Here is a 27609-nt window from a genome sequence, read left to right as displayed (position 1 = left end):
ATGACTGTCATTTATGCAAGGTGTTGACTGTCTGTTTAAAGACATGTGACCTTTGTAAACTTGGCCTCTCCGTGTCAGGTGGTACCAGGCTACGGGCACGCCGTTCTGAGGAAGACTGACCCTCGTTACACCTGCCAGCGCGAGTTTGCCCTCAAGCACCTGCCCAATGACCCCATGTTTAAAATGGTGGCCCAGCTCTACAAGATTGTCCCTGATGTGCTGCTGGAGCAGGGCAAGGCCAAGAACCCCTGGCCCAATGTGGACGCCCACAGCGGCGTTCTGCTGCAGGTAAGCCTTAACTTAGACAGTATCAGGAAGAAAACAGAAATGACATTCACTCACTGGCTGCCATTGACAGCGATATGCGTCAAATCCATTTTGACTGGCAGCAATTGATTGCAACCAACCCTCACAGTCACAATGGATCGGATGTCTAGCCCCGTCAACGGTACTGGTAGATAAGCATTCACAGCCAGCCCTCCTAGTTTTAATGAATTGGTTGTCCATTGTTGTTATTGGCAAGAAATTAGTTAAATACTACATAAATAGTCAACTTTAAAGTGTTACTGATGGTCATAACCAGTGTATTTTTATTCATTTTCACTGTATAAATTTTATTTTATTAATATTTTTTTCGTCAAAGGTTATATTAAAAAAACACATTATTAATAAATTGATTAACTTAATATACAGTATACAGATATTAATATATGTATTTACAAAATGTTAAAGGTATCCTCGGACTTAGACGTGTATGCTCTGTTAAGCCACAATTGTTCTTTTACTAAAAAATCTTATTATAAACTCATATGTTATTGCCATTGCTTTAAAGATCTATAATATTTAGTACATGCTTTGACCTACGGAGGGCACCATGTTTTATGTACTCGATGCACGCTGGGGGTGATGACGCAGTTGGCATGAACTGGGAGAAAAGCTGCGCTAGCCAGCAAGCAAAGCTAGTATGACAACTGGCATGATTTTGTCACATTCTGCTGCTGGTCAGATTGTTTTGTTACTGAGATGTGGGATACGCTCCCTCATACCTGCATCCAATGCCAGTTCATCAGCAGTGTCTTTAAACCGATCCTAAGTGGCTTGTATTGACTTGCTGCCATTTGACAGTTTGTATATCTCTTCGTTGTTACTGGCATATTTGCCTTGTTTTTCCCCCCCCGTTTTTCTGCCTCTCACCGCGGTTTTCCCTCGTTTTTTTTAATAAATTGATCCCGACCTACTATCACGGACACTTTTTGTGTCTCCCTTTTCGTGATTGCATGTTTTTTTTGTGTGTTCAATAAACCCTTTTACACAATCCCCATGTTCTTACTGTCTGCTTGCTGTCTGAAGTGAGCAGCGTTTTTTAATGCGTTTCCCTTCTAGGTTTTAGCGCACAGACAGCGCATGTGGGTTGTGATTACTTTATAAGGAATATCATGACTCTAACGTCACGCAGAAGTAAAATCCTGTGGTCTAAGTGCATGTCTGTCACACAGGAAATGCAGGTTCGAATTCCGCTGGAGATTTAATTGCTTTTGTTGCTCTTTATGTGAAATATCAACTGTCCTGCTCATCACTTTTCCCAGGTTCAAATTGGAAGGGCAGAACTGACGACACGTTTGTGTAGCTAACGAGTGACACTGGAAGTACGGCAGCACTGCCCAGTGGTGTCACTGCATTGCATTGTCAACAATAATTGCGACCTACTACTAGTTAAACTAATTTTTCAAATTTTATAAAAGCGAAAAGACTTTGAGGTTTGAATATCGAATTATTATAACTAAACAAGTCTTTCTGTCCATGGTTCCCTTTAGTATTGTGGCCTAAATGACCGAAAATGTGATGTACACATACAGTGGGGCAAATAAGAATTTAGTCAACCACCAACTGTGCAAGTTCTCCTACTTGAAAAGATTAGAGAGGCCTGTAATTGTCAACATGGGTAAACTTCAACCATGAGAGACAGAATGTGGAAAAACGCTTGGTGTGAAGAAATCAACTGTGGGAGCAATCATTAGAAAATGGAAGACATACAAGACCACTGATAATCTCCCTCGATCTGGGGCTCCATGCAAGATCTCACCCCATGGCGTCAAAATGATAACAAAAACCGTGAGCAAAAATCCCAGAACCACACGGAGGGGACCTAGTGAATGACCTACAGAGAGCTGGGACCACGGTAACAAAAGCTACTATCAGTAACACATTGCGCCGCCAGGGACTCAAATCCTGCACTGCCAGATGTATCCCCCTGCTGAAGAAAGGAGAAAGAATACTGAATTGCATCCGAAGAACACCATACCCACTGTGACGCATGGGGGTGGAAACATCATGCTTTGGGGCTGTTTTTCTGCAAAGGGACCAGGACGACTGATCTGTTTAAAGGAAAGAATTAAAGGGGGCATGTATCGAGATATTTTGAGTGAAAATCTCCTTCCATCAGCAAGGGCATTGAAGATGAGACGTGGCTGGGTCTTTCAGCATGACAATGATCCCAAACACACAGCCAGGGCAACAAAGGAGTGGCTTCGTAAGAAACATTTCAAGGTCCTGGAGTGGTCTAGCCAGTCTCCAGATCTCAACCCCATAGAAAATCTGTGGAGGGAGTTGAAAGTCCGTGTTGCCCATCGACAGCCCCAAAACATCACTGCTCTAGAGGAGATCTGCAGTGAGGAATGGGCCAAAATACCAGCAACAGTGTATGAAACGCTCGTGAAGAGTTGCAGAAAACGTTTGGCCTCCGTTATTGCCAACAAAGGGTACTTTAAAACGTATTCAGATGAACTTTTGGTATTGACCAAATACTTATTTTCCACCATGATTTGCTAATAAATTCTTTAAAAATCAAACAATGTGATTTTCTGGGGGGGGTTTTCCACATTCTGTCGCTCATGGTTGAGGTTTACCCATGTTGACAATTACGGTACAGGCCTCTTTAATATTTTCAAGTGGGAGAACTTGCACAATTCGTGGTTGACTAAATACTTATTTGCTCCACTGTATGTGCGCACAAGTTATTTTTAATTATCAAAAAAGGTACTTGCCCTTTTGAGTTACCACTTATGGTATCTTACGTCACTGAACTAGTGTTAACACCACTAACATTCCACTAGGTGACGCCAAAGTTGCATATTGTGTTGGCCTGCTAAATTGTTTTAAAGCTGTAATGTGAAGTAAGGTTGGCCAACCATGTTTTTGAATAATATCAATGGCTAAACAGTTATAAGCATATTTTCATTATTTTTTTTAAACGCAACCCTTCCAGATTCTTTTTTAACCCATAGCAATGCCCTTGACAACGAAAATGCTTTTCTTCGGCAATCTTCGGAAATTACGTCGCACCGGGAAGTGCAAGGGAAGTCCGCCATAGAACAGTATTGTTTGTTGTATTGCTTCTCGGTAAGATGCCACGGCGGTGTGTGGCAATGTTTTGTTCTCACTCAAACGAAAAGTTGTATGAGTGGCCAAAGGATAGCAGGGCACGTAAATGGACATCTTTCGTTCACACGAAGTGAATGAATTTCATGCCATCATCGAGTAGTGTTCTCTGCTGCAAACACTTCGAAGATGCCTGCTTCCTTAACCGGTCTGCTTATGATCAAGGATTTGCCAAAAAGTAAGTGTGATTTTTGGATAGATGACTGATGACTTTGTCAAAGCAGAGCTGCCAACTGTTGTGGAATGAACAGTATAAGCTAGCGACGTTAGCCGAATGTTAACTCGTGGCAATCCCCGATCATAGTTGTTGTTGCGTTCGCTAGGTTAAGCGTGTTCAAATTGTGCATCATCTACGATCTTGTCCGAAAGGGTTAATCCACTGTCAATCGGGAAAGGGGTGTGGATGTGCACATAAGCGGGGTGGCGTCGCGGTAATTCACGGTCACATTGCAGTAAGAGACACACACCGCCGGTGAGTTTGTGCACATTTATTTGTATTTGTATTTGTATTATGTATTTCCACCTTCACGGTTCTAGCATTGCATTGCATTTGTACGGTTCGGCGTTTCTTTCACGGTGATTGCTTGATAGCCTTCTAGTTTGTTTCGCGAGAGCCGCTGACAGGTGACAATTTAGCGTGTTGGCATTGAGTCAATCTCGCAGCGAATCCGCGAGCGCGCAGGTCACGCAGTAAATCATGGGAAATGTAGTCTCGGGACAACACTGAAGTGGTGCTTTGTAATCTGTTCGCTTGTGTGAAAAAACTACATTTCCTCACGCCATTAGACGCCACATTGTTTTCTTATTGTTGCCACAATAAAGTGGAGAAAGCCATCAACGACTGTGATATAGTGGATATTATTTAGTTGTAATACGGGAGTTCACCAGGGTACACATGTCATTTAGTTAGATGTGTTATTGTTTGTGCCTTACTCCTTGACTAAAAGAGAGAAAAGTTGTTGTTCAGAGTCACTTGGCAAGACGTTGAGTAAAGTTGTAAAAGCCAATAAAGGTGTCGTGTGGGTCACTCGGTTAAGATATAACAACGACTCAGCTCCTTCTCCCCCCCCAACGTTTTTATATTATTATTTTATATGCACGAGAGCTGCCGGATCTGCCAAAATGAACATGAAGTCTGATTATTATGTTTTTTTAACAATGTCATCAGATAGACAAAAACATAAAATTATGTGCAAATGCCTGCATCTTCAAATCATGAAAATAATAACAGCCTATATCTTACCAATGTTGTAATCTCGATGGGTCTTGTATCCATTCCATGTCTAGGCACATTGTTTTCATCCTGATTAGCGTCTGGCTAATACATGTTAGGTCCAACATAAAATTCCAAGCTCCTCTTCTTCCTCCAACTCTTCAAAAACTTGGATCTCCTCCCTTGTGCTCGATCTATCGCTTATATCGCTGTTTGAATCATTGTTTGAAGGGCTTTGTATGGCGGCCGTATGTATGGAGGTGCCATCGCGTTCCCGGTGTGACGTATCACTTCCGGGTTCGTCCCCTTTCAGGCTCGAACTTTGGAAACGCGATTATTTTGTCAAATATACTGCATATAAATTATTTTTTCATGCTTTATTTGTTGGACAATGTTTAATTACTTGTGACCCTATTTGGCATGTGAAGAAATTACTTCACATTACTGCTTTAAGCTTTTCATTGCCATTAATGATGATATACGTCCAATCATGTAGCTCTTTTCATCCTTCTGCTGTGAATTTAAATTGTTTTGCTACTATTAGACACCCAATCTATTTAAATTGGGAGGGCGAGCAGCGAATGAGCACACATTCAGCCCTCCCAATTAGAATGGATTGGACACCTATTGCCGTCATGTACCAGGCAATGAGTTAATGACCATAATTCTGAAGGTGTCCCTGTGCTCCCCCACTTGCAGTACTACGGAATGACCGAGATGAACTACTACACGGTGCTGTTCGGCGTATCACGGGCTCTAGGCGTTCTGGCCCAGCTGGTGTGGAGTCGAGCTCTGGGCTTCCCGCTGGAGCGCCCCAAATCCATGAGCACTGATGGACTCATGACTCTGGTGGGCTCCAAGTCTGGTTGATCGCCAACCAAACGAGGAAGGTTAGCGGTGGGAGGAGGTGCAGATACGGAAGAACGGGATGATTGACCACCCCCTGACCTACCCTGTCCACCCCTGGAATTTCACAGGATTTAAAGAGACCCTATGCTTTTAATTTCATCACACACAAGTCGCTCCTCCCGCAACCGCTAGTTGTCCCGTTAGCTCCTCACCTGTAACTCGCAAGGTGAAACTTCTACATAGATGCCCACTTTTTTTTTTTTTTTTTAAAGCTAGTCTTGCAAGTCCTTGTGACGAATTGAGCGTGACATTTAAAGGGAATCGTGGGAGTGAATTGCACTTCCTTTGTGTTTGTTTGAGGAAAAAAAAAGCTAACGCTACGTCCCTTGGCAATCAATTGGCACATCGCTTTAGTCTCTTCTATGCATTTCCCCCCTGTTCAGTCGTTGGCAGCGTTTCACTCCCATTTATGAGCACTCCACTTTTCAACATTACCACAGTGATCAAGCTCAAAACATTAAAAAGAAAAAAAAAAAAAGACAAAAGGTGATGCCACAGCTTTTGAAAAGGTCTGTTATATATTTTTTTGTAGTGCCGGCCTGACTTTCCTCTATGATCAAAATAACGGTCAGGTCTTTTGATCCCGGCGCTACTTCATCCTGCTGACTGACACATTAAGCAAGCGAGTGGGCTGTCGTGACGCCTACGAGCAAGTTTGTGAATCCAAAGTTAACTGTCCTTCTAATTCTTTACGTCCGCTTGCGTTTGTTGCGTAGTGTTCACACGAGAGCGCTTTTTCAATATCGACCCTGCAAAAAAAAACTGCTTCTACTTAATTGAATCCACAGCTCTCCAGCTTGAGTCCACCCCACCCCCACCGTCCTAATTTCCTGAACTTAGTGGAGTTGAAAATATATTGAACTATCATGGTTGGGTCGTGTTGTGGTTTTATTTATACTTTGTGTACATAGGTTCTGTATATGTATAAGTTCTGCTCGTAACCACCACACACAGTACCAACTGTGTTGTAGTTCAGTCCCTTGGGTAAAAACTGCAGCTATCTTGTACATAATTCCCCTCCTTCCAGCCCCTGGATTTTTTGTTTAATAAAGCTTGCTCTTATGGTCAGTTGTCAGACAGCCCAGCCGCCTGTGACTTAGTGTGTCAACACTCCATTTTTGCCTCAAAGCATTTTTTTCTCCTCGTCTATCATCTTGTTGCAATCATTTTGATCGTAGAGGAACTGAAGGGTCATAAATGATAAGTGAGAATGAAATGTAAGGTGGGTTCATCTAACGCGCTTCAGGGGGGTCTGATGGGTCGGGCAGGGCAAGAAATACAGGAAAACCTAACCCAGAAAAAAAAGAATAAAGGTTTTTATTAACACTGGTCTGAGTTTTTTTACACCCGATCAGAGAAAGTTGTCACATTTTTTGGTCATTATTTTCATGATTGTAAAATGTGTAAATTACTTTGGAAACAAAATTAGGAGAAATACAAATTGCAGCCCCAAGTAACTCTATATATATATATATATATATATATATATATAATATATATATATATAATCATTATATGCCATTGATGATAGTCATCCAATTCATTTAATCCAGTACGACTGGCTTTGAATGCTCATGTTTCAAATGTTTTTAAGTTGGCCCTCCCAGTCAAACTGGATTGGACGTCTAGCGCCGTCAATGGCTGCTAGTGAGTTAAATGAGTGCCATGTAAAAGTTCAAATAATATAATGAAAATCATAACTCATGCATCAAAGGCTTAATCATTGAAGGCAAAATTGACCCAAAAGGAAAAGGTCTGGATGAATGACGCTGAAGCTAGACATTGAAAATAAGGAACTATATTTATTTACAATATTGGCTCCAAAGGTACACTTGTGTACAATAATAGGACATAGCACAGATGCTTGAAAGTTAACTTTTTATGAGTATTCTCCCTGCAGATGACAAAAACTTGAAGAAATGGAATGTAGCAAAGCAACAGTTAATTTTTTATCTCCTACATTGCTGATTGGTTGACTTTGCCACATCAAATAGGCCCACTTTTTCTAGCACATGTTAAAAAAAAAAAAAAAAAAGTGAGGTAATCCAAAAAGAATTCATAGACCTTTGGTAACATCAGTCAATTTTTTTTTTGTCTTACAATCAATATGTGAGCAACACACAAATACAAGTTAAACCTAGGCATAAATGTGCAGAAATTAAAGACAAAAAGCTGAACAGATTTTACAGCCCAACAGGGATGTCTGGGTCAACATAGCCGTTTTAAACCTTTTGGATATGTTTTATATGCCATGTAACATTGGGAATCTAATAAGTTTAACCCCCCAATGAAAACCTTTTAAAGAACATTGGTAAAAATTGAAATCAAAATATTAAAAAAAAAAATAAGCCTTTCAAATTTTTTAGCGTTCAAAGATTTTTGGGAAGCATCCTGAAGTCTCAACTGCTTTTATTATTTTAAAAAAAATACACAAAAAAAAAAAAAAAACTTTCCAATTTAAAATACCTGTTAAAGCAGCCCATATTATCTTGTATCTGACTCAAAGCGTGTATCATTTAGTTCACTGCTGGGCTACAAAATACGTGCACACGCATGCAAATGTCACAGCACAACAGCAGGCAATTTCAAAGTGCAGAAAGAAAACAAACCTGGTAACACTCGAATTGCCTCAAACATGGCACATTATACCCACTTTCCCCTGTACTTCCTTCCAATGCACTATCATTCATAAATAAATAGTGTTTAGCACCAAGCTCACTATATTGCAGCAAAGCGGAAACAACTCAGCAAAAAGTTTGGGATGAACCTACAACTATCTTCTAAAACAGCTCATATAGCATAATGGGTCTCCAAGTTGCAGCCGCCATTTGACAACCAATTGAAGTATTAGTTTTGCCTCCACATATTTTGCAATAGGCAATAAAAAATATAATAGGAAATAAAATGAAGATTTCGGGGGAGGGGTGGGGTCAATTGTAATTTAAAAACATGCAAATTAAAAATAGTATAAAAAAGAATTCAAAATACATTTGAAATCAATTGAAAAAAAACATTCAAAGAGTGTGGCCCGTGTGTATTTTACTGTCAGATTTTTTTTTTTTTTGGTGACCTCAGAGTGGCAGCCAAGGTGTTCAACTGATGTCAATTGACGTCCAATCGATTGTAACTGAATTAAAAGGGATTGGACATCTATTGCTATCAATAGGTGTTTTGGATATCAATTTCCCTTTTTCAACTAACACAACAACTGTGACCTGGTCTAGTAGTGAATGAGTTAAGGAAATGATCAATTTTGTATAGATGTCCACTGTTTAAAAAAATTTTTTAAAGTGAATTTTGCCATTCAGCTTATTTGAACACTGCAAAAGTTGTGCAAAAAAATATATATTGAGCAACTGTTGGACACATGCATTTAAGTATCCTGACAATTATGCCAGCCCGTTACAAATGCAAGGTTCGTCATCTTATTGCGAGTTGTGCATCAAAAGAATTTAAAGTGAAGGACATTGAATATGTTGAACTTTGAGGTCAGAGTGCAACAAGGGACTTGCTTAAAAAATGAATAATAATAAAATAAAAAGCATGTGCTGGGTGGTTAATTTGTTGACTCGTTTCTGCTTTTGTACACAAACTGGCTGGACAATGTCCCTCAAGGGAGGTAGACGGGGCGTGGGGTCTTAATTTAGGCAGCGGCTTCATGCAGAGTGGGCACCCAGGACCGGACATCACGTTTGGTGGACTTCGTGGAACATGAGCTCTCGTGGGATGCGGGTCTCCGGGCCGTAGAGCTTACAGGCGCGCCGCTCAAAGGCGGCCACGTTCTGCTTGACCACCTCATCAAAGAACATAGCGGCCAGCTGCGAGTGTAGCAGGGAGCGGAACTCGAAGGATATCTGGAGTGGGGGAGAGGGCTTTCACGTAAAAGGCAGGAGCAGAGGAGGGACGGCGACCGACGACTTACGGAAAAGTCAACAGTGCAGGTGCGAGGGTAGCCGGGAATGCCAGGGCTGAAGCGCCAAATGGTCTCCAGGTGGTTGAAAAGCTTTCCGTCTGTGCACACAGCCTTAACCAAGGAAGCAAGATTAATGTAACCAATGGCTCACGTAACCAAAAAATAAAATAAAACTACCTTGACCAGATGAGGCCGCACGCTGCTGATCATGGACGTGTAGCGCTCCACGACAGGCGGGAAGCCCACCTCCAGCTGGGCCTTGCAGTGCCCTGCCCGCTTGGCCACCGTCTGGGACTTCTTGCACCACGGGACGAACAGCTTGTAGTCATCCACATTTGCCACCACGTCGTACATCTCCTGCATGGAATACCTGCGGAGAGAATTATTTTTGCACTCATGTCTTGGTACCGTTCAACTCTTCCAGTGCCATTGACAATTAGATGTCCAAACATGTGGCTCTTCACAACTAATTTAAACCTCTTTAAGTTAATTTTTCACCAGTAGACATTCAAGCCCTTTTCAATTGAGAGGAGAATGAACAGTGGATTGGATGTCTAGTGCCCTCAATGGCAGCCAATGAGTTAAAAGGCGTGCCCTAAAAAGGGTTAAGAGGTTAGAAAAAAGATAACTGATTCATTTGATAAACGATTCGTCAATTAATCGTAAGACAATTATCGTATCTTCCGCACTATAAGGCGCACCTAAAAGCCTTCAATTTTCTCAAAAGCAAACTGTGCCTTATAATCTGATGCGACTTATATATGGATCAATGTTGGTTAATCATGGCATGACATTCCCTTTAGCGCACCATCTAGTGGATTTATAATGCAACCACAACTACTACTACTACTGTGCCTTATTATGCAGCTACACCCTATAGACCAGGGGTTTTCAACCCAGTCCTCAAGGCACACTGTGGGTCCTGGTTTTTGTTCCAGCCGATCCAGCAGAGACAGTTGAACCAATGAGGCTTCTGCTAAAACAAGCCACACCTGACTGCAATCAACTGATTGCACTTGTAAAACACCAGATTGGGGAAAAAGTGTTGTCATCTTGTTTGGTAAGAATGAAATCCTGCACCCACAGTGTGCCTTAGTGGAATAGGTTGGGAACCCCTGCTATAGACCCTACTCACCTACGTCACAAAATGGGCGCGTCGCTGTTTCCGGCCGCCATATTGTACCTCTTTTTCAGACCTATTCTCATTGTTTTCAATTAGTCGAGCAAGTTATAGAGCAATTCATGGAACCCCCGGTGTTATCTGACGCTGTAAACTCATTGGATCCGTTGCATAAAAGGCGTTACGTGGAAAAGCTTCAGTTTATCCATTCGCCAGATCCGTATTTGATGCCTAAATCGATGTTTTTCGACCCGCTGGCTTCGCCTGACATCTGATATCCTGATATTTACAACTATCTTGTCCACACAAAACCAGCCTATTCTCACGAAAGTTTGAAAAACTTTAAGAGCTTGGAGGCTTATAAATGCTACGTTGCTGGTTGGGTGAAACATGTCCTCGTACACGAAAATTCGGCAGGAATCTTGTGCTCGGAAGGTGAGTTACGAAATTTTCAATTCAAAATCTTTTGTTCTTGCTAACATCCACTGTCAAGTCTAATGTATTTCATATCATTTGTCAATGGAGCTAGGGCTTTTAATGTTTATATGGTTTAGCGATAGCACTCTCACTATATACATATATAATACGTAATAAATATGAAGTGCGATAGCACTACTCCAGATTGTCCCTAGTTGAATTTATTTTTTGGCTTTTGACCTCAATAGTGAAATTGTAATTTAATTGTATGACAACTGTCTGATTATCCCCTTATAATTATATATTTTCAGGTAGTTCATTCACAACGTCTGAGTGTATGTTGTCGGCGATTAGCCTAGCAATGATCTTAATTGTGGTTGTCAGCCCAAAACCCTCTAAATATATATTAAATGCATCTTACCAGATATAAAATGACTACTACATAATCTGTGGTAGTCGTTTGGAGCCCAGTTTTCTCGTCGAATTGCAGCAGTCAATCTCTGTCTCCTCTTCGGGTCTCTCGGAATACGGTAAAAATTCAAGTCTCTCCGTCTATCTTCTCTGTTTTTGCAACCGACCGCCACACACGACTTCACCATTTTGATTATTAATGTTAACGAGCAGAAAAACACGCCATAATAGGAGGAATTTACGAAGCGCTAATGCATTAACATGATTAGCATCCGGACAACATGGCGCGGGGGCGTGGCTGTGACGTCACGTGTGTAGGGTCTATAGTGTAGGCACCTCTTGTTACCTCACGATACGATATGATTTGCGATGCAAAGCTCATGATAACGAACTGACGATACAATTATGGATACATTGGTCAGGAAATCATTCTAGGATATTCTACAAACAACTAATGAACAGTAAAACAATTTTCTGCTGTGAATTGGAATGAGTATCACTAGTAGACGTCCAATCCATTTGAACTGGGAGGGTGGCAGCGAATTGCCATCCCTCCCACTTCAAACCGATTGAACTTTTATGGCTGTCAGTGGCAGCCAATGCCAAGCAATGATGTAATTTTGGACCATTTAAGGTCATTTACCTGTTGGTTTTCAGTTACGTCCTGTTGATTTTGGGGTATTTTATTAGTCACTTCCTGTTTATTTTGAGTTACAGAACAGAAAATGACCTGGGAATCACCCAAATGAATAGGCAGTGACTCAAATTCAACAGGAAATGACCTGTAAATGTCCTAAAATGAACAGCAAGTGACCTGAAAATGCCCTGAAAATCAGACCAAATGACTGTGAGAGCTCTGGTTTTGAATGAATGAGACTTCCCGGTCTAAATGGATTGGGCGTCGAGCACCGTCAATGGCAGACTAGAGTTATTTGAGACACTATTATGGAGGAAGATTTTGGTAGCAACTTAATGGTTCCTTTTTTTTTTTTTAAATTGACACCTTTTTAAAACGATATCTCGATTCCTGAGAGAAGCATATCGATATCCTTCATGTATACAAAGTATCACGATATATCACCATTTTGATTTTTTGTCACACCCATACTATACTGTATATGAAAACAAGTTTAAAATAGGCCATTCATTGAAGGTACACCTTATTGTGTGGAAAATACGGGAGTCAATCCATTGTGGCAGCCCTAGACAACAATTTACCATCTTCTTCATGCTATGGAGTAGACTTATCCAAGACCAAAAGCATTCCTGTGCAATAATGTGTTGCTTCAAGTCCTGTGTAGCAGTAATTAAACGGCCCTTTTAAAAAAGCTTTGATTTCTGCCACAAATAAAAGCCCAATTTAGAATTTTGAACTCGTTCATTATAGGCGTGAACAACAGAAATCTTGGGGACCATGTCAAACAATTTACAGGCATAGACTTCATAATGGTATTGACGGGTCAGATCAGTCATGCACTGCGCCTCACATTCAAGTAGGGGGCCGCCCACATTAAGAGGAGCTATTCACAAACACGCACGCAGCGATCTAACGCCAGATTTCTGTTGAAAAAGTACAAAAGCTGGACCGCATACAAATAGGAAAGATTGTCTCAGGAGTGATTTGTTCGAGGACTCCCATGCATGCATTTTGATAGGGTGTGAAAAAAAAATCAATCAGAGAAATTAGCCGCTACTGCAATGACATCATAGTTCGCAATATTTACCCTATTTTTCGGACTACAAGTCGCACCTGAGTATAAGTCGCACCAGCCATAAAATGACCAACGAAGAGAAAAAAAAACATATACAAGCTGCACCGGAGTATAAGTCGCATTTTGGGGGGAAATTTACTTGATAATATCCAACACATAGAACAGATATGTCATCTTGAAAGGCAATTTAATATAAAAATACAATAGAGAACAATATGCTGAATAAATGTACAGGGTACAGTGCATGAACAACGAAATGCGAATATACTGTCCTCACCAGGACGCTACGGCTCGGTCCTGGCTATGCAGCGAGCTAAACTCCCAAATGATGATGCTGGACGTCTGTATAATTTGCTGAATCAATTTAGTCCTCAATACCAAACAGGTTCCCATCAACGTAAATAAATGAAAATTAGGTGCTCTTACAGCAATGACATAAACGGTTAGCATGCGTTCGCTAGCATTAGCACATCGTTCAAACAACCACACAACTGGGTCTAAGTGTCCGATCACGGGTGGAAAACACACAACAACAACAACAGAAAAGATGATACACACAGGTGTTGCCACTGTAGAGATATTTTAAAAGCATAAACAATGAACGTAGGTTCACAGTCGTGTTTCTCTCTCGCTAACTGTCCCACTCACTCACAGCTGCGTAGCTGTCGGTCTTCTGGCATGTGAGCACGCTTCTTCACGTAAACAAGTGCGAGTGTGCCCCCACGTGGGCGTGAAAGCGCCACAAACTAAAAGCATGCATTTCAATATAAAAAAGTCAAAATTACAATTGAACACACATTGCCAAAGGCAGAATGCGAACGTGGCTATTAAGAGTTACTCAGATAACTATAGCATAAAGAACATGCTAACAAGTTTACCAAACCATCAGTGTCACTCCAAAACACCAAAATAACATGTGAAATAATATCATGTGTTAATAATTTCACACATAAGTCGCTCCTGAGTATAAGTCGCACCCCTAGCCAAAATATGAAAAAAACGCGACTTATAGTCCGAAAAATTCGGGTACGTAAAATAAGTGGTGACTGCAGGTTTTTTTTTTTGTTTTGTTTTGTTTTTAACCAAGAATCGAGACTGTTTTAAGTCCATATCTATAAAGAATTTGGGGATTTAAGCATTTATTCACAAGAATTTTCAGCGGAAAAGCTCAGTTTACATCAGGCGGCCGCTAGCTACATTCACTAATAGACTAGCATTGTACTTCGACATATTCATGTAAAATAAATGCTAACAGCACGTTTTTTTTTTTTTTTTTTGCTTTTAACCAAGAATCGAGACTGTTTTACGTCCATATCTATAAAGAATTCAGGCATTTAAGCATTTATTCACAAAATATTTCACCGGAAAAGCTCTGTTTACATAAGGCGGCCGCTAGCTACATTTACTAATAGACTAGCATTGTACTCTGACATATTTACGTAAAATAAATGCTAACTGCACGTTTTGTTTTGTTTTTCTTTGCTTTTAACGAAGAATCGAGACTGTTGTACGTCCATATCTATAAAGAATTTGGGGATTTAAGCATTTATTCACAAGAATTTTAAGCAGAAAAGCTCAGTTTACTTCAGGCGACAGCTAGCTACATTCACTAACAGACTAGCATTGTAGTTTGACATATTTACATAAAATAAATGCTAACTGCAAGTTTTTTTTTTTTTGCTTTTAATGAAGAATCGAGACTGTTGTACGTCCATATCTATAAAGAATTCGGGGATTTAAGCATTTATTCACAAAAACTTTCACCGGAAAAGCTGTTTACATAAGGCGGCCGCTAGCTACATTTACTAATAGACTAGCATTGTACTTCGACATATGTACATAAAATAAATGCTAAGTGCATGTTTTTTTTGTTGTTGTTGTTTTTTTTTTGCTATCAACCAAGAATCGAGATTGTTTTATGACCATATCTATAAAGAATTCGGGGATTTAAGCATTTATTCACAAGAATTTTCAACGAAAAAAGCTCTTTGTGATTCCACTCGGTCAGCTTTGACGGCCTCGCCTTAAAACACGGTCATAGGACAGTGCCTCCCTTCCACATTTGCTAACATATAGAGTCAATTATAACAAAAGGAAAAAATGAAATAAATAATATGAATAGCAGACATATCCTGTCTATAAAACTAAACTTAAACTACAAAACCATATGCACGAGTGTTGTTATAGTTCTTGTCTAATAAAGTTTCTGAGGCATTTGTGTCTTCATTGTTTCAGTAGTATTTTTTTGTTAGCTCATGAAAAGCGTTTTCCATTGAATATTACTGGGACTCTCTGCAGGGTTCAACAAGCCAAATTTAAGACTTTTTTTAAGACCATAACGAATGAATTTGAAGACCCATTTCACATCAATAGCGGCAAAAAACGTACTAAAGATTTGAAGGAAAGTTGGAGGCCTGGAATTACTTGCAAAGTATACGAATTTATTCCCAGCTCTTTCACACTGTGATACAAAATGCTTAATGCCCAACCGAAAACACTACAACTTTCACTTTTGTGAACCACAAACAGCATTTGTTGCTGGCATTTTATGACCACCTCATGCTATTCAGATTTTCAATGGGATTCCAATGCCTTGAAGGCTACACAATGTTCCAAGTTTTAAATTTTCTTGCACAAAGTCCAGTCTGCGTCATACGAGTTTCCCTCTAACGGCTTCAACCATGCGCAGAACTGTACGTTCTCAAGCCAGAAATCATAAAATTTGCACAAACCCATGTATGTAACTACTGTAAACTCAAAGAAAATTCTTCTTCCCGTGATGTATTCACGAGAATTTATTCCGGCTAGTCTAAGCCACATTCTCACTGTAATTCCCTCTCGAGTCGAAATCACGAACCAAGTTGTTTCTCTTTTACGGGCTTTAATCACAGAACTTGATTTGCCTTGACAATGCCGTGAGAACTGAACAATACAGATAAAAATATACATAAAGTCAGTTCTGACAAATATATACATCAAGTCAGATCATTTTCATACAGCACAGATAAATATATAGGCCTACATGAAGTCAAATTATATTCACACAGAAACATACATAACTACACGAACAGAAACTAAGTCAATTAACGCAAACTAACAACACAAACTAAATGACCTCATTGGCCACTTTACTCCAGAGGAAATTAGTTCAACTTCAATTCTTCGATGCACTATGCACTTGAGATGTTTCCTTGTTGATCTTAATCAGAGGTACTGAAAAGTCTGTACTCTAATTGTGTTCATCAGATAATAAGCCGATGTAACGCTTAATAGTGCCCCTGCCAACTCGCGACAGTGAACTTTAGTTCCCACCCCATATCAAAGAAACTGAATGCTTAACATTACACCCCCAGATCAAAAAGTCAATTATTTATTTCTTTTAAGTTTTTGTCTGCTATGACTATGCTAACTAAGCTGTCAACTCACTTGCGTTCATAGGCGGGAGTTTGACTTTTGGGGCAGGGGGGGCACAACATGTTGATGACCCCGAAATGCAGTGTTCAGCAATAAGATTATCTTACAAGAATATTTATAATAATAAGTTGACAATGAGCGTTTTTTGTTTCCCATCATTCTTGAGGGGAATTCTAAATACGGATGCTGAGGCAATACTTTTCGCCAAGATCGTCATCCATTGAATATGGCACACCCACCGGAAATTTGAAACTCAAAAAAGTGCATGTGAAAGCTATTTTTCCTTGATTGAATGTTTTTTTGATTGGAGTCAAGTTTTTTTTGATTGAAGCAAATTTTTTGATTGAAGTAATGTTGATATGTGTTTGGACCACATTTTGGCTAGGACGTTTTTGTCTTTATGATTCAATCAAAAAATAAGTTGCTTCAAAAAATATATTTTTCAAAAAGAAAAATCAATCAAAAGAAGAAATTTCTATGATCGTTTTTGAATGCGAAAAAATAGTTGAGATTGAAAAATTTGCATTTGAACACTTAATTTTTCGTTGAAAAAGTTTTCTTTGATTGAAGCAATCCTTTTTGTGTTTGGGCCATTTATGGGTAGGACATTTGTGTCTAAATCATTCAATCCCCAAAAAAGTTGCTTCAATCAAAAAAAAAAAAAAAAGTTTTTTCAATCAAAGAAAAAAATCATTTGAAAAATAAAATTGCTCTCCCCTATTTTTTTTTTAAAATTATATGCAAAGGAAATGACCGTCTCAGGTGCTATTCAAATCTGTTCGAAAATTAATTTTGACCCATTATAAAAAATTTTTTTTGTTCATTTCATTCATTTTTGTTGCAGTTTTATTGCTTTACAACACATTATCTATATATATACACACATATATATATATACATATATATATATATATATATATATATATATATATATATATATATATATATATATATATATATATATATGAAAGTCAATTTCATGCAATGACACTTTTCGACCACCCCCTAAAATCCGCTTATGCTTGAGTTCCATAAATTCTGACCGGGTAGCACAGGTAGTTCCACTTTGTAGTTACCTTATTTTTTCCTCAAAAGTCGAAAATTTTAAAACACACACTGAAATTCATGCATGTTCTAAATAAAAGTAACGTCAATAGATTTTTAAGACCATTCCAAATTGAATTTGACAGACATTGTAAGGCCTTAAAATAAAGTTATTGGATTTAAGACTTTTTAAGACACCGAACACCCCCCCCCCCCTTAATTAGCATTAAAATATCAGGCGCTCGGAAATTGATTTTTTTTTTTTTTTTTTATCTTGATGCACAATGTGTGCCATTTTTGGCATGTTTGCTTAGTGTTCTAGTGTACCTCAACTAGATTGTTCAAATTCTTTCAAAATAGTCAGTTTCTATGTTGTGTTTGATTTAAAATGTAACGGCTGATCACTGAGATGGGCCTAAGAAAATCTACTCATCTCCATCTCTTGTACATCCCCGTCAGGAATGTGCTATGGAATATAATGGGTTTATATGATGGCCTGGTCTGTGGTCAGATACTTGTGGACTAGGAATAGCTTCAACACTACTATCCAAATGTAAATAAGCGAAAATACGAGATTCTCAGCGGCGACCTTTACCCGAGTATCCTGCGTTCAGAGTACTCCTTCCTTTTGTTGGTGAGGCTGATGAAGTTCCTGCTAGTGGAAACACTCGCCATGGCGTCCCAGTCGTGAAGGCAAAGCACCCTGGGAGATCTGGTCATCAAAATGCCGCATGAGGACAAATGCCTGCAAGGGACAAGAGACCTCGTGAGTGCGGAAAACCCAACAGGTGTGTACATTCCGGCCTCCCACGGTGACAATAGGACACAAAACAAAAGTCGTCAGTCTGCTACTGGTGTTTTCTCACTTGACGGGTGACGAGAGCTCCTGCATCATGTGACGTTGGAACGCGGCTTCTGGTGACTGACCCCCACAAGCCAAGATGGGGCTAGAAATATCTCTGTCGCCTCACCGTCACAGGTGTTTTGAAAAAGGCTGTACAACCTTTATGGCAATGACGTCATGGAAAATTCACACCAGCCTTGTTTTCAGAATTTGTTGAATCCCTATTAAACACTGTAACTTTGCCATAATAATACTTAAACCAGTGAAACCAAGGAAACACATAATCAACCTTCCTACTGTTCTAATAACTTAACTTTTTTTCATAAATCACTCATTGACTGCCATTGACGGCAATTGACGTCCAATCTGTTTGGACTGGAGGGGACGACAACAATTGAACGATCCCTGCCAATCCTCCCAGTCCAATTGGATTGGACATCTATCGCCCTCAACGGCACTGAAACAATCACATAAACAAAAATAAAACAAGGGACACACATAGGTAGATTAAGGTTGTTGATGGATCTCACCTGATACTTTGTCGCGTGCATATTTGGGACACCGCCGGACGGCAGGACCGCGGAGAGCCCACTATGGCAACCTGGAGGTAGTCACTAAAAGTCCGCACACCCATAGGCAACCTCCGGGCGGTGGTCGCGGTTGCCATCAAAACAGCTGCTCGGTGTCAATAAGACCAAAACCTTGCGTGGCGGACAATAAAGCAACCGGAACAACCAAAGAAGAGGGGAAAAGAGCCCGCGCGGAGCTAATACGTGTCAGAAATGTAGCTAAGACCCTAGCTGTAACATTAGCCAGCTAGCGACTTATCGTAATAATCCCAATTAGCGCGACATAAAGCGAAAACATCACTCGCGTCCTCACATCGTCGCTGCTCATAAACTGCGGCGAAGTTGTCGGGGACAGTTTATACGTTTCTTGCCAAATAACGACCGGTTGCAGACGACCTTCTGTGGCTAAATAAAACGCCGGTGGGACAAACAGCTTGTTCTGTTTCGTAATTGAAACTGGCGCTGCCACCCTGCCACCTAGTGTGCAGGAGGATAAAACATGATCGCTAAATACAGTACAGAAGAGTGCATTGATTTAACCCTTTGTCGGGCACGTGAATGTTTCTGGTGATTAAAAACTTATATAAAATGTTAATATTGTGGCCTACATGAAACGAAAATTGGATGTCAACATATGTGGACACCATGTCTCAATTATAATATATAATCATTATCATGACTGGCACATATTGGAGTGGGTGCACTCAGAGCTGTCAACAGACCTGCAGGGGCCCGGTGACAAGAGACCATTAAAAGCCCAACCCCACCCCACCCCTGCTACTGGCTTGTCACGACAACATACGCAGTACTTTAACGCTTTGCAATCAATGACAGAGTAAATTTTCAAATTATTTCATTTGAGATGGACAGTTAAATTTAACAGACCGTAATGTGATGTGACACAATATAAACAAACAATTTCCATCTATTGTCCCATGTAGGCTACAGTAAAAAACAACTGAGAGTGCTATGCCCACCTGCTAAGCAACAAAACAGTATAACTGAACATCCTGTGCCTGCCCCCTCAACATCCCTGGGGTTATCAAGCCCTCAAACAGTGATGCGCCTAGATTTTTTGACAGCAAAGTCATTTATAACATCAGTGAAATCCAATTTTTGAGCAAGCTCACGCTCAATAGAGAGCATGGTGTTTTATATATATATATATATATATATATATATATATATATATATATGTATATATATATATATATATATATATATATATATATATAGTGGGGCAAATAAGTATTTAGTCAACCACTAATTTTGCAAATTCTCCCACTTAAAAAATATTAGAGCGGCCTATAATTGTCAACATGGGTAAACCTCAACCATGAGAGACAGAATGTGGGGGAAAAAAAAATCACATTGTTTGATTTTTAAAGAATTTATTTGCAAATCATGGTGTAAAGTAAGTATTTGGTCAATACCAAAAGTTCATCTCAATACTTTGTTATGTGGCCTTTGTTGGCAATAACGGAGGCCAAACGTTTTCTGTAACTCTTCACAAGCTTTTCACACACTGTTGCTGGTATTTTGGCCCATTCTTCCATGCAGAACTCCTCTAGAGCAGTGATGTTCTGGGGCTGTCGTTGGGCAACATGGACTTTCAACTCCCTCAAAAGATTTTCTATGGGGTTGAGATCTGGAGACTGGCTAGGTCACTCCAGGACCTTGAAATGCCCCTTACGAAGCCATTCCTTTGTTGCCCTGGCTGTGTGTTTGGGATCATTGTCATGCTGAAAGACCCAGCCACGTCTCATCTTCAATGCCCCTGCTGATGGAAGGAGATTTTCACTCAAAATCTATCGATACATGGCCCCATTCATTCTTTCCTTTACACAGATCAGTCGTCCTGGTCCCTTTGCAGAAAAACAGCCCCAAAGCATGATATTTCCACCCCCATGCTTCACAGTGGGTATGGTCTTCTTCAGATGCAATTCAGTTTTCTTTCTCCACCAAACACGAGAACGTGTGTTTCTACCAAAAAGTTATATTTTGGTTTCATCTGACCATAACACATTCTCCCAGTCCTCTTCTGGATCATCCAAATACTCTCTAGCGAACCCCAGACGGGCCTGTTCTTGTTATCATTTTGACGCCACTGGGTGAGATCTTGCATGGAGCCCCAGATCGAGGGAGATTATCAGTGGTCTTGTATGTCTTCCCTTTTCTAATAATTGCTCCCACAGTTGATTTCGTTACACCAAGCGTTTTACCTATTGCAGATTCAGTCTTCCCTGCCTGGTACAGGTCTACAATTTTGTTTCTGGTGTCCTTCGACAGCTGTTTGGTCTTGGCCATTTTGGAGTTTGGAGTGTGACTGACTGAAATTGTGGACAGGTGTCTTTTATACCGATAATGAGTTAAAACAGGTGCCATTAATACAGGTAACGAGTGGACCCTCGTTAGACCTGGTTAGAAGAAGTTAGACCTCTTTGACGGCCAGAAATCTTGCTTGTTTGTAGGTGACCAAAAACTTATTTTCCACTCTAATTTGGAAATAAATTCTGTAAAAATCAAACAATGGGATTTTCTGTGTTTTTTTTTTTTCACATTCTGTCCCTCATGGTTGAGGTTTACCCATGTTGACAATTACAGGCCTCTCTAATCTTTTCTAGCAGGAGAACTTGCACAATTGATGGTTGACTAAATACCTATTTGCCCCATTGTATTGCCAGGCCTTGTTGTGACAGGCATAAATACTGTCCATGTGCACTAATCATGGCAGCACAGGAGCAGGCCTTGAGCACCAGAGTATTAGAAGCCAAGATATACCATACCAGGCAGTATCCTAGGTGCAGGCTGTGCAAAGGGGCCCCTAAAACAGTCCAACACATCATAGCAGGGTTAAGATAATGGCAGGAAAAGAATACATAAAATGCCATAACCAAGTAGTCAGTATAGTGTACAGAAATATCTGTGCAGAGTATGGACTGGAGACCCCTAGATCCCAATGGGAAACACACCCAATGTCATGGAAAATGAGAGGGCTAAGATCCTGTGGGACTTCCGTATACAAACTGATAAGATGGTCGTGGCCAACCGACCAGACATCATGTCATGGATAGGCAGCAGAGGACTGTCATTGTGATCGATGTAGCCATCAGCAACAATGGCAATATCAGGAAAAAGGAACAAGAAAAACAAGAGAAATACCAAGGGCTCAAGGAAGAGCCTTGAGAGAACCTGGAAGGTGAAAGCAACAGTGGTGCCCGTGGTCATAGGAGCACTGGGGGCCGTGTCCCCCAAACTGGAGAAGTGGCTCCAGCAGATACCTGGGGAAACATCAGAAAACTCCGTCCAGAAGAGCGCAGTCCTAGAGGACACAAGCTTGAGATGAAGAGCCATATACAGTCATGTTTAAAAAAAATTAGGGCACCCCATGAAATATTCAGTTCTTTATTAAGAAATGTTCACATATCAAATGTCTGATCTTGTTTTTCTTTATCTCTGGAAAAGAAAGTGATCTTGTTGCAGGTAAACAACAAAAATGAACGTTGTTTTATTCATTAAACCAAACATATCAACAAAAATGTATATTTTAACTGAGGAAAAAGTTAGGACACCCTACCACCTCAGAGCTAGTGTTACTCGTGTTAGCCATCTACCAGTCTGAACTGATTGACCCTACTGGAATATTTGACTTTTATAATCAAGGAATTTCAGATATAAGGCATAATTTCATTAATATATGCAGCCCTAAATTTGAAAGAAGAAAGTCTTCAGTTTTTGCACCCCACAAATTCACTAATTGACTGAGAATGATTGCTTGCAAGCCTTCCATTTCAAATGGATTGGATGTTGATCACTGTCAGTGCCCGCATATGAATTAAAGTAATTTAATGAGTAGCTTTTTATAAAAAATACAATATGTTAGAAATAGCAATTGGCGACAAACTCTAAAATGTTATGTATGCCCAAATATAATGTGGGTCCAAAAAACATGCTGATGTAATATTTTGAATTCACAGGGAGAACATGCAATATGTTTACAACTTAGTCATTAAAAACTGCACATTATTGTCATTATTACAGTCACAATGTTATGTTTGTAAACTGAATTATGTTAGTTCAATGTGACGGATATACAGGTAAAAACAAACAAAATGCCAGTCAGTCAAGTTCGTTATTACAACTAAAGATCAGCTAAAGATGTCAAAAGTTTATTTGGTTGTTGAATTTCCACACTAAATGGGAGGGGAGAGACCCAACTATTTGTACACAACACATTAACAAGTCCAATTCCCACAATTAATCCCCTGAAGAATCATGTTTATTTACTTTTTTTATTGCTTGTTAATATAAACTGCGACTATCTTACTTTTACTTTTGTGTGACCATTAGGAATTTTGATGCTGTGGCTTATTGTTTTTCATTCTGAGCGATTCAGAGGTTGGCCATTGCGCCTTGGAAAGGATGCTTTAATTTAGTGGTTGATAATTCAGATTTTCTATGAATGTCGACATTGTCTTTTTCGTCTTTTATGAAAGGGCATGTTGGTGTTATGCGCATGATAGTAAGACAAAAAGTCTTACAGCACAGTGACTTTATAGTTACCGGTCTGGAAGGGCAAAGCCGGATGAATTTAGGGAGTCACAAGTGCTTCCATAATCCTCCTTAACGTTGCATTCCTTCCATTTTTGTTTCCAGCAAATCGCTGCCTTGTTGCATGTGTGACCCATTGTTCTAGTAGCATACAAACAAAAAAACTCAATATACAGTATATACTTTTTATATACTTAATTTTAAGACACATTTCCAGCTGTCTTGATATTAGGATAATAGGATTGTGTGCGAAGTGCAGCTCTAACATGAGGAATTCATTCTCATGTCATATTATCATATTATCTACAATCTGCACACAAGATGGGATCATTAGTTTCCAAAATGAGTCAGGTGGCTTGAGATTTATGGCAGCACTTGTGTGGCATTTCAAAAGCACATGAGTTCTTGAATTTGTAATACCCCTAATTCAAGACATCTGATGATCTGGTAGCAAGTTTCCTTTAAAGCCCCACTTTGTAGGCTTGCATTAATGCATAAATACAATAATATCATCACAAAGGCATTATGATAACACAAGATGAGAATTATTTTCTCGCATGGAAGGATGAAAAGAGGTTCATTGAAAAAACATTTCTGCTGCTTTTAGATAATGAAAGGAACAAGCAATGTAAATCCCAAACAAAGACCAATTCAGATATGGATTTAACCCTTTCGGGTACCGTGGTCACTACAGTGGAAATTTATTCAAACGTTATCATTAGCTTAACTCATTCACTGCCAGCCCCGACGCAGAGTTTGTGTTGAGGTAGTTAGTAATTAAAAATGTTATTTTAAAAAGGGAAATTGATATTGAAAACACCTTTTGACAGCAGTAGCAATATTATACCAGCCTCTCTCAGTAAAAATGGATTGGACGCCTATTGCCGTTATTGGCAGCCAAAGAGTTAAGCTAGGTGAAGTCACAATTATTCACAAAAGAATAAAATAAATTATGGTTGCACTTTATTTGAACTTGTTGTCATAAGACTGTCGTAATTAGACTTACTCCTGTCATGAATATGAATGAGGGCTTATGACAGCTGTCATTGGGTGTCATTTAGTAAATGATGTCACTGTGATGCAATATTGAAAAAATTTTCAAATGTCTTTGGTTGGGATTCATGTTTAGGAACTGTGTTAGGGTCAGGACACTTAATGACATCTTTCATAAGCATTAATTAATGTTAATGAGTGTGTCATGTCATAATTATTTATGACGGTCTTATGACACATAGTTCAAATAAAGTGTTACCGAAACAATATTACCAGACTAAAATGCACACAGGCCAGACTTCTCATTTGGTCTTTCTTCCACTTTCTTTCTTTCAATTTGTTACAATTTGTCTTAGATTTTTTGAAGGTTCAATTTTTTTTTAAATAAATTATATTTTATTGTGATTTTTTTTTTTTTATTGCTCATGGCTTTTTTTTACTTGCATTTTTAAGATTATTTTTCTTTATTTCTATTCAAATATTTTTTTTCCAAAATGGATCATTCAATTAATTCATTTCAAATCATGTAATTCCTTTATTGCCCGCCACAAAATACATGCAGTCAATACTAATACAATGGATGTCAAATGGGGGTAGCACAAACTATGGTCCCTGGGCCGCACATTTGAGACCCCTGTCCGATATGAATTCAATAAAAACTTTTCAGAAAAAAAAAATCATACTTTGTGCATGACAGGGTCAAAACTGTTAAAAATTGCAGTGAAAAAAAAAAAATCAAATTTTGCAGTCATGACGTTGCTGCGTGTACGCACTGTAAAGTGAGTTTTTTTTTTTTTTTCATTCCCTGCACCCTGTGCAGTGGACATGCTTCAGTCCAGATAAAAGATGGATGTCAATTTGTACGCCTCTTAAGGTTCTCATCGTCTTTCTTCCCTGTATGTCGTTGTCATCCTATATTTCTCACCTGTCCTGTTTTTCAAAAAGTATTGATATGTGTATAGTTTGTAGGGTGTACTGTGAAACTGCATTGCATTATACTGAGAATACCTTATTCATCGTCTTACCGTAAATCTGCTGTGTACCTTGATACTGTATCAAACAATATATTAGAAACAACAGGAACATTTTGCAATTTTATGATTTATCACTTGGTTAGGAACTTGTTTTGTGACAGTAACAAGACATCACAGTGAGCACTTACTTTTTTGAGTAACCCGTTAAAAATATATTGGACCGTTTCCTATTCATTATACACTGCTGGCCAAAAGTATTGGCACCCCTTCAATTGTGTCTGATAATGCTCAATTTCTCCCGGAAAATGATTGCAATTGCAAATGCTTTGGTAGTAATATCTTCATTTATTTTGCTCGCAATGAAAACCACAAAAGAGAATGGGGGGGGGGAAATGAAATCAATATCATTTTACACAAAACTCCAAAAATGGGCTGGACAAAAGTATTGGCACCCTTTGAAAACTCATGTGATGCTTCTCTAATTTGTGTAATTAACAGCACCTGTTACTTACCTCTGGCACATAACAGGTGGTGGCAATAACTAAATCACACTTGCAGCCCGTTAAAACGGATTAAAGTTGACTCAACCTCTGTCCTGTGTCCTTGTGTGTACCACATTGAGCATGGAATAAAGAAAGAAGACCAAAGAACTGTTTGTGGATTTGAGAAGCAAAATTGTGAAGAAGCATGGGCAATCTCAAGGCTACAAGAACATCTCTAAAGACCTGAATATTCCCGTGTCTACGGTGCGCAGTGTCATCAATAAGTGTAAAACCCAGCGGACTAACCTCCCTAGATGTGGACGGAAAAGAAAAATTGACAAGAGATTTCAATAAAAGATTGTGCGGACGGTGGATATAGAACATAAATTAACATCCAAACAAGTTCAAGGTATCCTGCAGTCCGAGGGTACAACAGTGTCAACCTGTATTATTTGTCGGCATCTGAATGAAAAGGTACTCTATGGTAGGATACCCAGCAAGACTCCACTTGTGACCCATAGACATAAAAAAGCCGGACTGGAGTTTGCCAAAACTTACCTGAGAAAGCCAAAAACACTTTGGAAGAATGTTCTCTGGTCAGATGAGACGAAAGTAGAGCTTTTTGTGAAAAGGCATTAACGTAGTGTTTACAAGAAAAAAAAAACAGGTCTTCAAAGAAAAGAACACGGTCCCCACAGTCAAACATAGCAGAGGTTCCCTGATGTTTTGGGGTTGCTTTGCTGCCTCTGGCACTGGACTGCTTGACCGTGTGCATGGCATTACGAAGTCTGAAGACTACCAACAAATTTTGCAGCATATTGTAGGGCCCAATGTGAGAAAGCTGGGTCTCCCTCAGAGGTCATGGGTCTTCCAGCAGGACAATGACCCAAAACACTCTTCCAAAAGCACTAGAAAATAGTTTGAGAGAAAGCACTGGAGACTTCTAAAGTGGTCAGCAAAAAGTCCAGACCTGAATCCCATAGAGCACCTGTGGAGAGATCTGAAAATCGCTGTTTGGAGAAGAATCCTTCAAATCTCAGAGACCTCGAGCAGTTGGCCAAAGAACAATGGTCTAAAATTCCGGCAGAGCATTGTAAGAATCTCATTGATGGATACCGGAAGCGGTTGTCTGCAGTTATTTTGTCTAAAGGTTATGCTACCAAGTATTAGGCTGAGGTTGCCAATACTTTTGTCCGGCCATTCTTGGAGTTTTGTGTAAAATCATAATGATTTTTTTGTTTGTTTTCATTCACTTTTGTGTTTTTTCATTGCAAGCAAAATAAATGAAGATATTACTACCAAAGCATTTGTAATTGCAATCGCTTTCTGGGAGGAATTAAACATTATCTGACAGAATTTCAGGGGTGCCAATACTATTGGCCAGCGGTGTATTTTCCTACTGACTTGTTACAACAGTATCAGTGATTTAACATACTAGAGCGGTCGCCAAGTTCATGTGTAGAGACGGCCTCAATCTTTGCGCACATGATCGACGTACATGTGCATATTTCTTCATGTTCTCAATACCGTACAGTCAATCTATGTTGGTGCCCCTCTTACTCTGTGTGTGTCTCTGTGTGTGCATGTGCTCATGCAGGGGCTCCT

At 39.5% G+C, this 27609-nt stretch overlaps 2 protein-coding genes across 2 annotated transcripts in view; one reads left to right on the top strand and one right to left on the bottom strand.

Annotated features, from left to right (window-relative positions):
* The window catches only part of cs (citrate synthase), a 44001-nt gene extending 36384 nt beyond the window's left edge, over nt 1-7617 (top strand). The window contains exons 10-11 of the mRNA XM_057829745.1: nt 79-288; nt 5351-7617. Coding sequence (XP_057685728.1) covers nt 79-288; nt 5351-5521 — 381 coding nt within the window. The 3' untranslated portion in view covers nt 5522-7617. The remainder of the gene's footprint in view (nt 1-78; nt 289-5350) is intronic.
* On the bottom strand, nt 7343-19443 carry coq10a (coenzyme Q10A). Its single transcript, XM_057829747.1, has 5 exons — nt 18966-19443; nt 18187-18336; nt 9651-9843; nt 9483-9584; nt 7343-9414 (listed from the first exon to the last, which is right to left on the bottom strand). Exons 1-5 carry the CDS (start codon nt 19100-19102, stop codon nt 9247-9249), a joined length of 750 nt encoding a protein of 249 aa, XP_057685730.1. The 5' UTR covers nt 19103-19443; the 3' UTR covers nt 7343-9246.
* Between the last annotated feature and the right edge of the window lie 8166 nt (nt 19444-27609).

The sequence above is a fragment of the Corythoichthys intestinalis genome, chromosome 2 (assembly GCF_030265065.1).
Source record: "Corythoichthys intestinalis isolate RoL2023-P3 chromosome 2, ASM3026506v1, whole genome shotgun sequence".
Lineage (NCBI taxonomy): Eukaryota > Metazoa > Chordata > Actinopteri > Syngnathiformes > Syngnathidae > Corythoichthys > Corythoichthys intestinalis.
The sequence above is the reverse complement of the archived record's forward strand: the minus strand, read 5'-3'. Positions and strand labels throughout refer to the sequence as shown.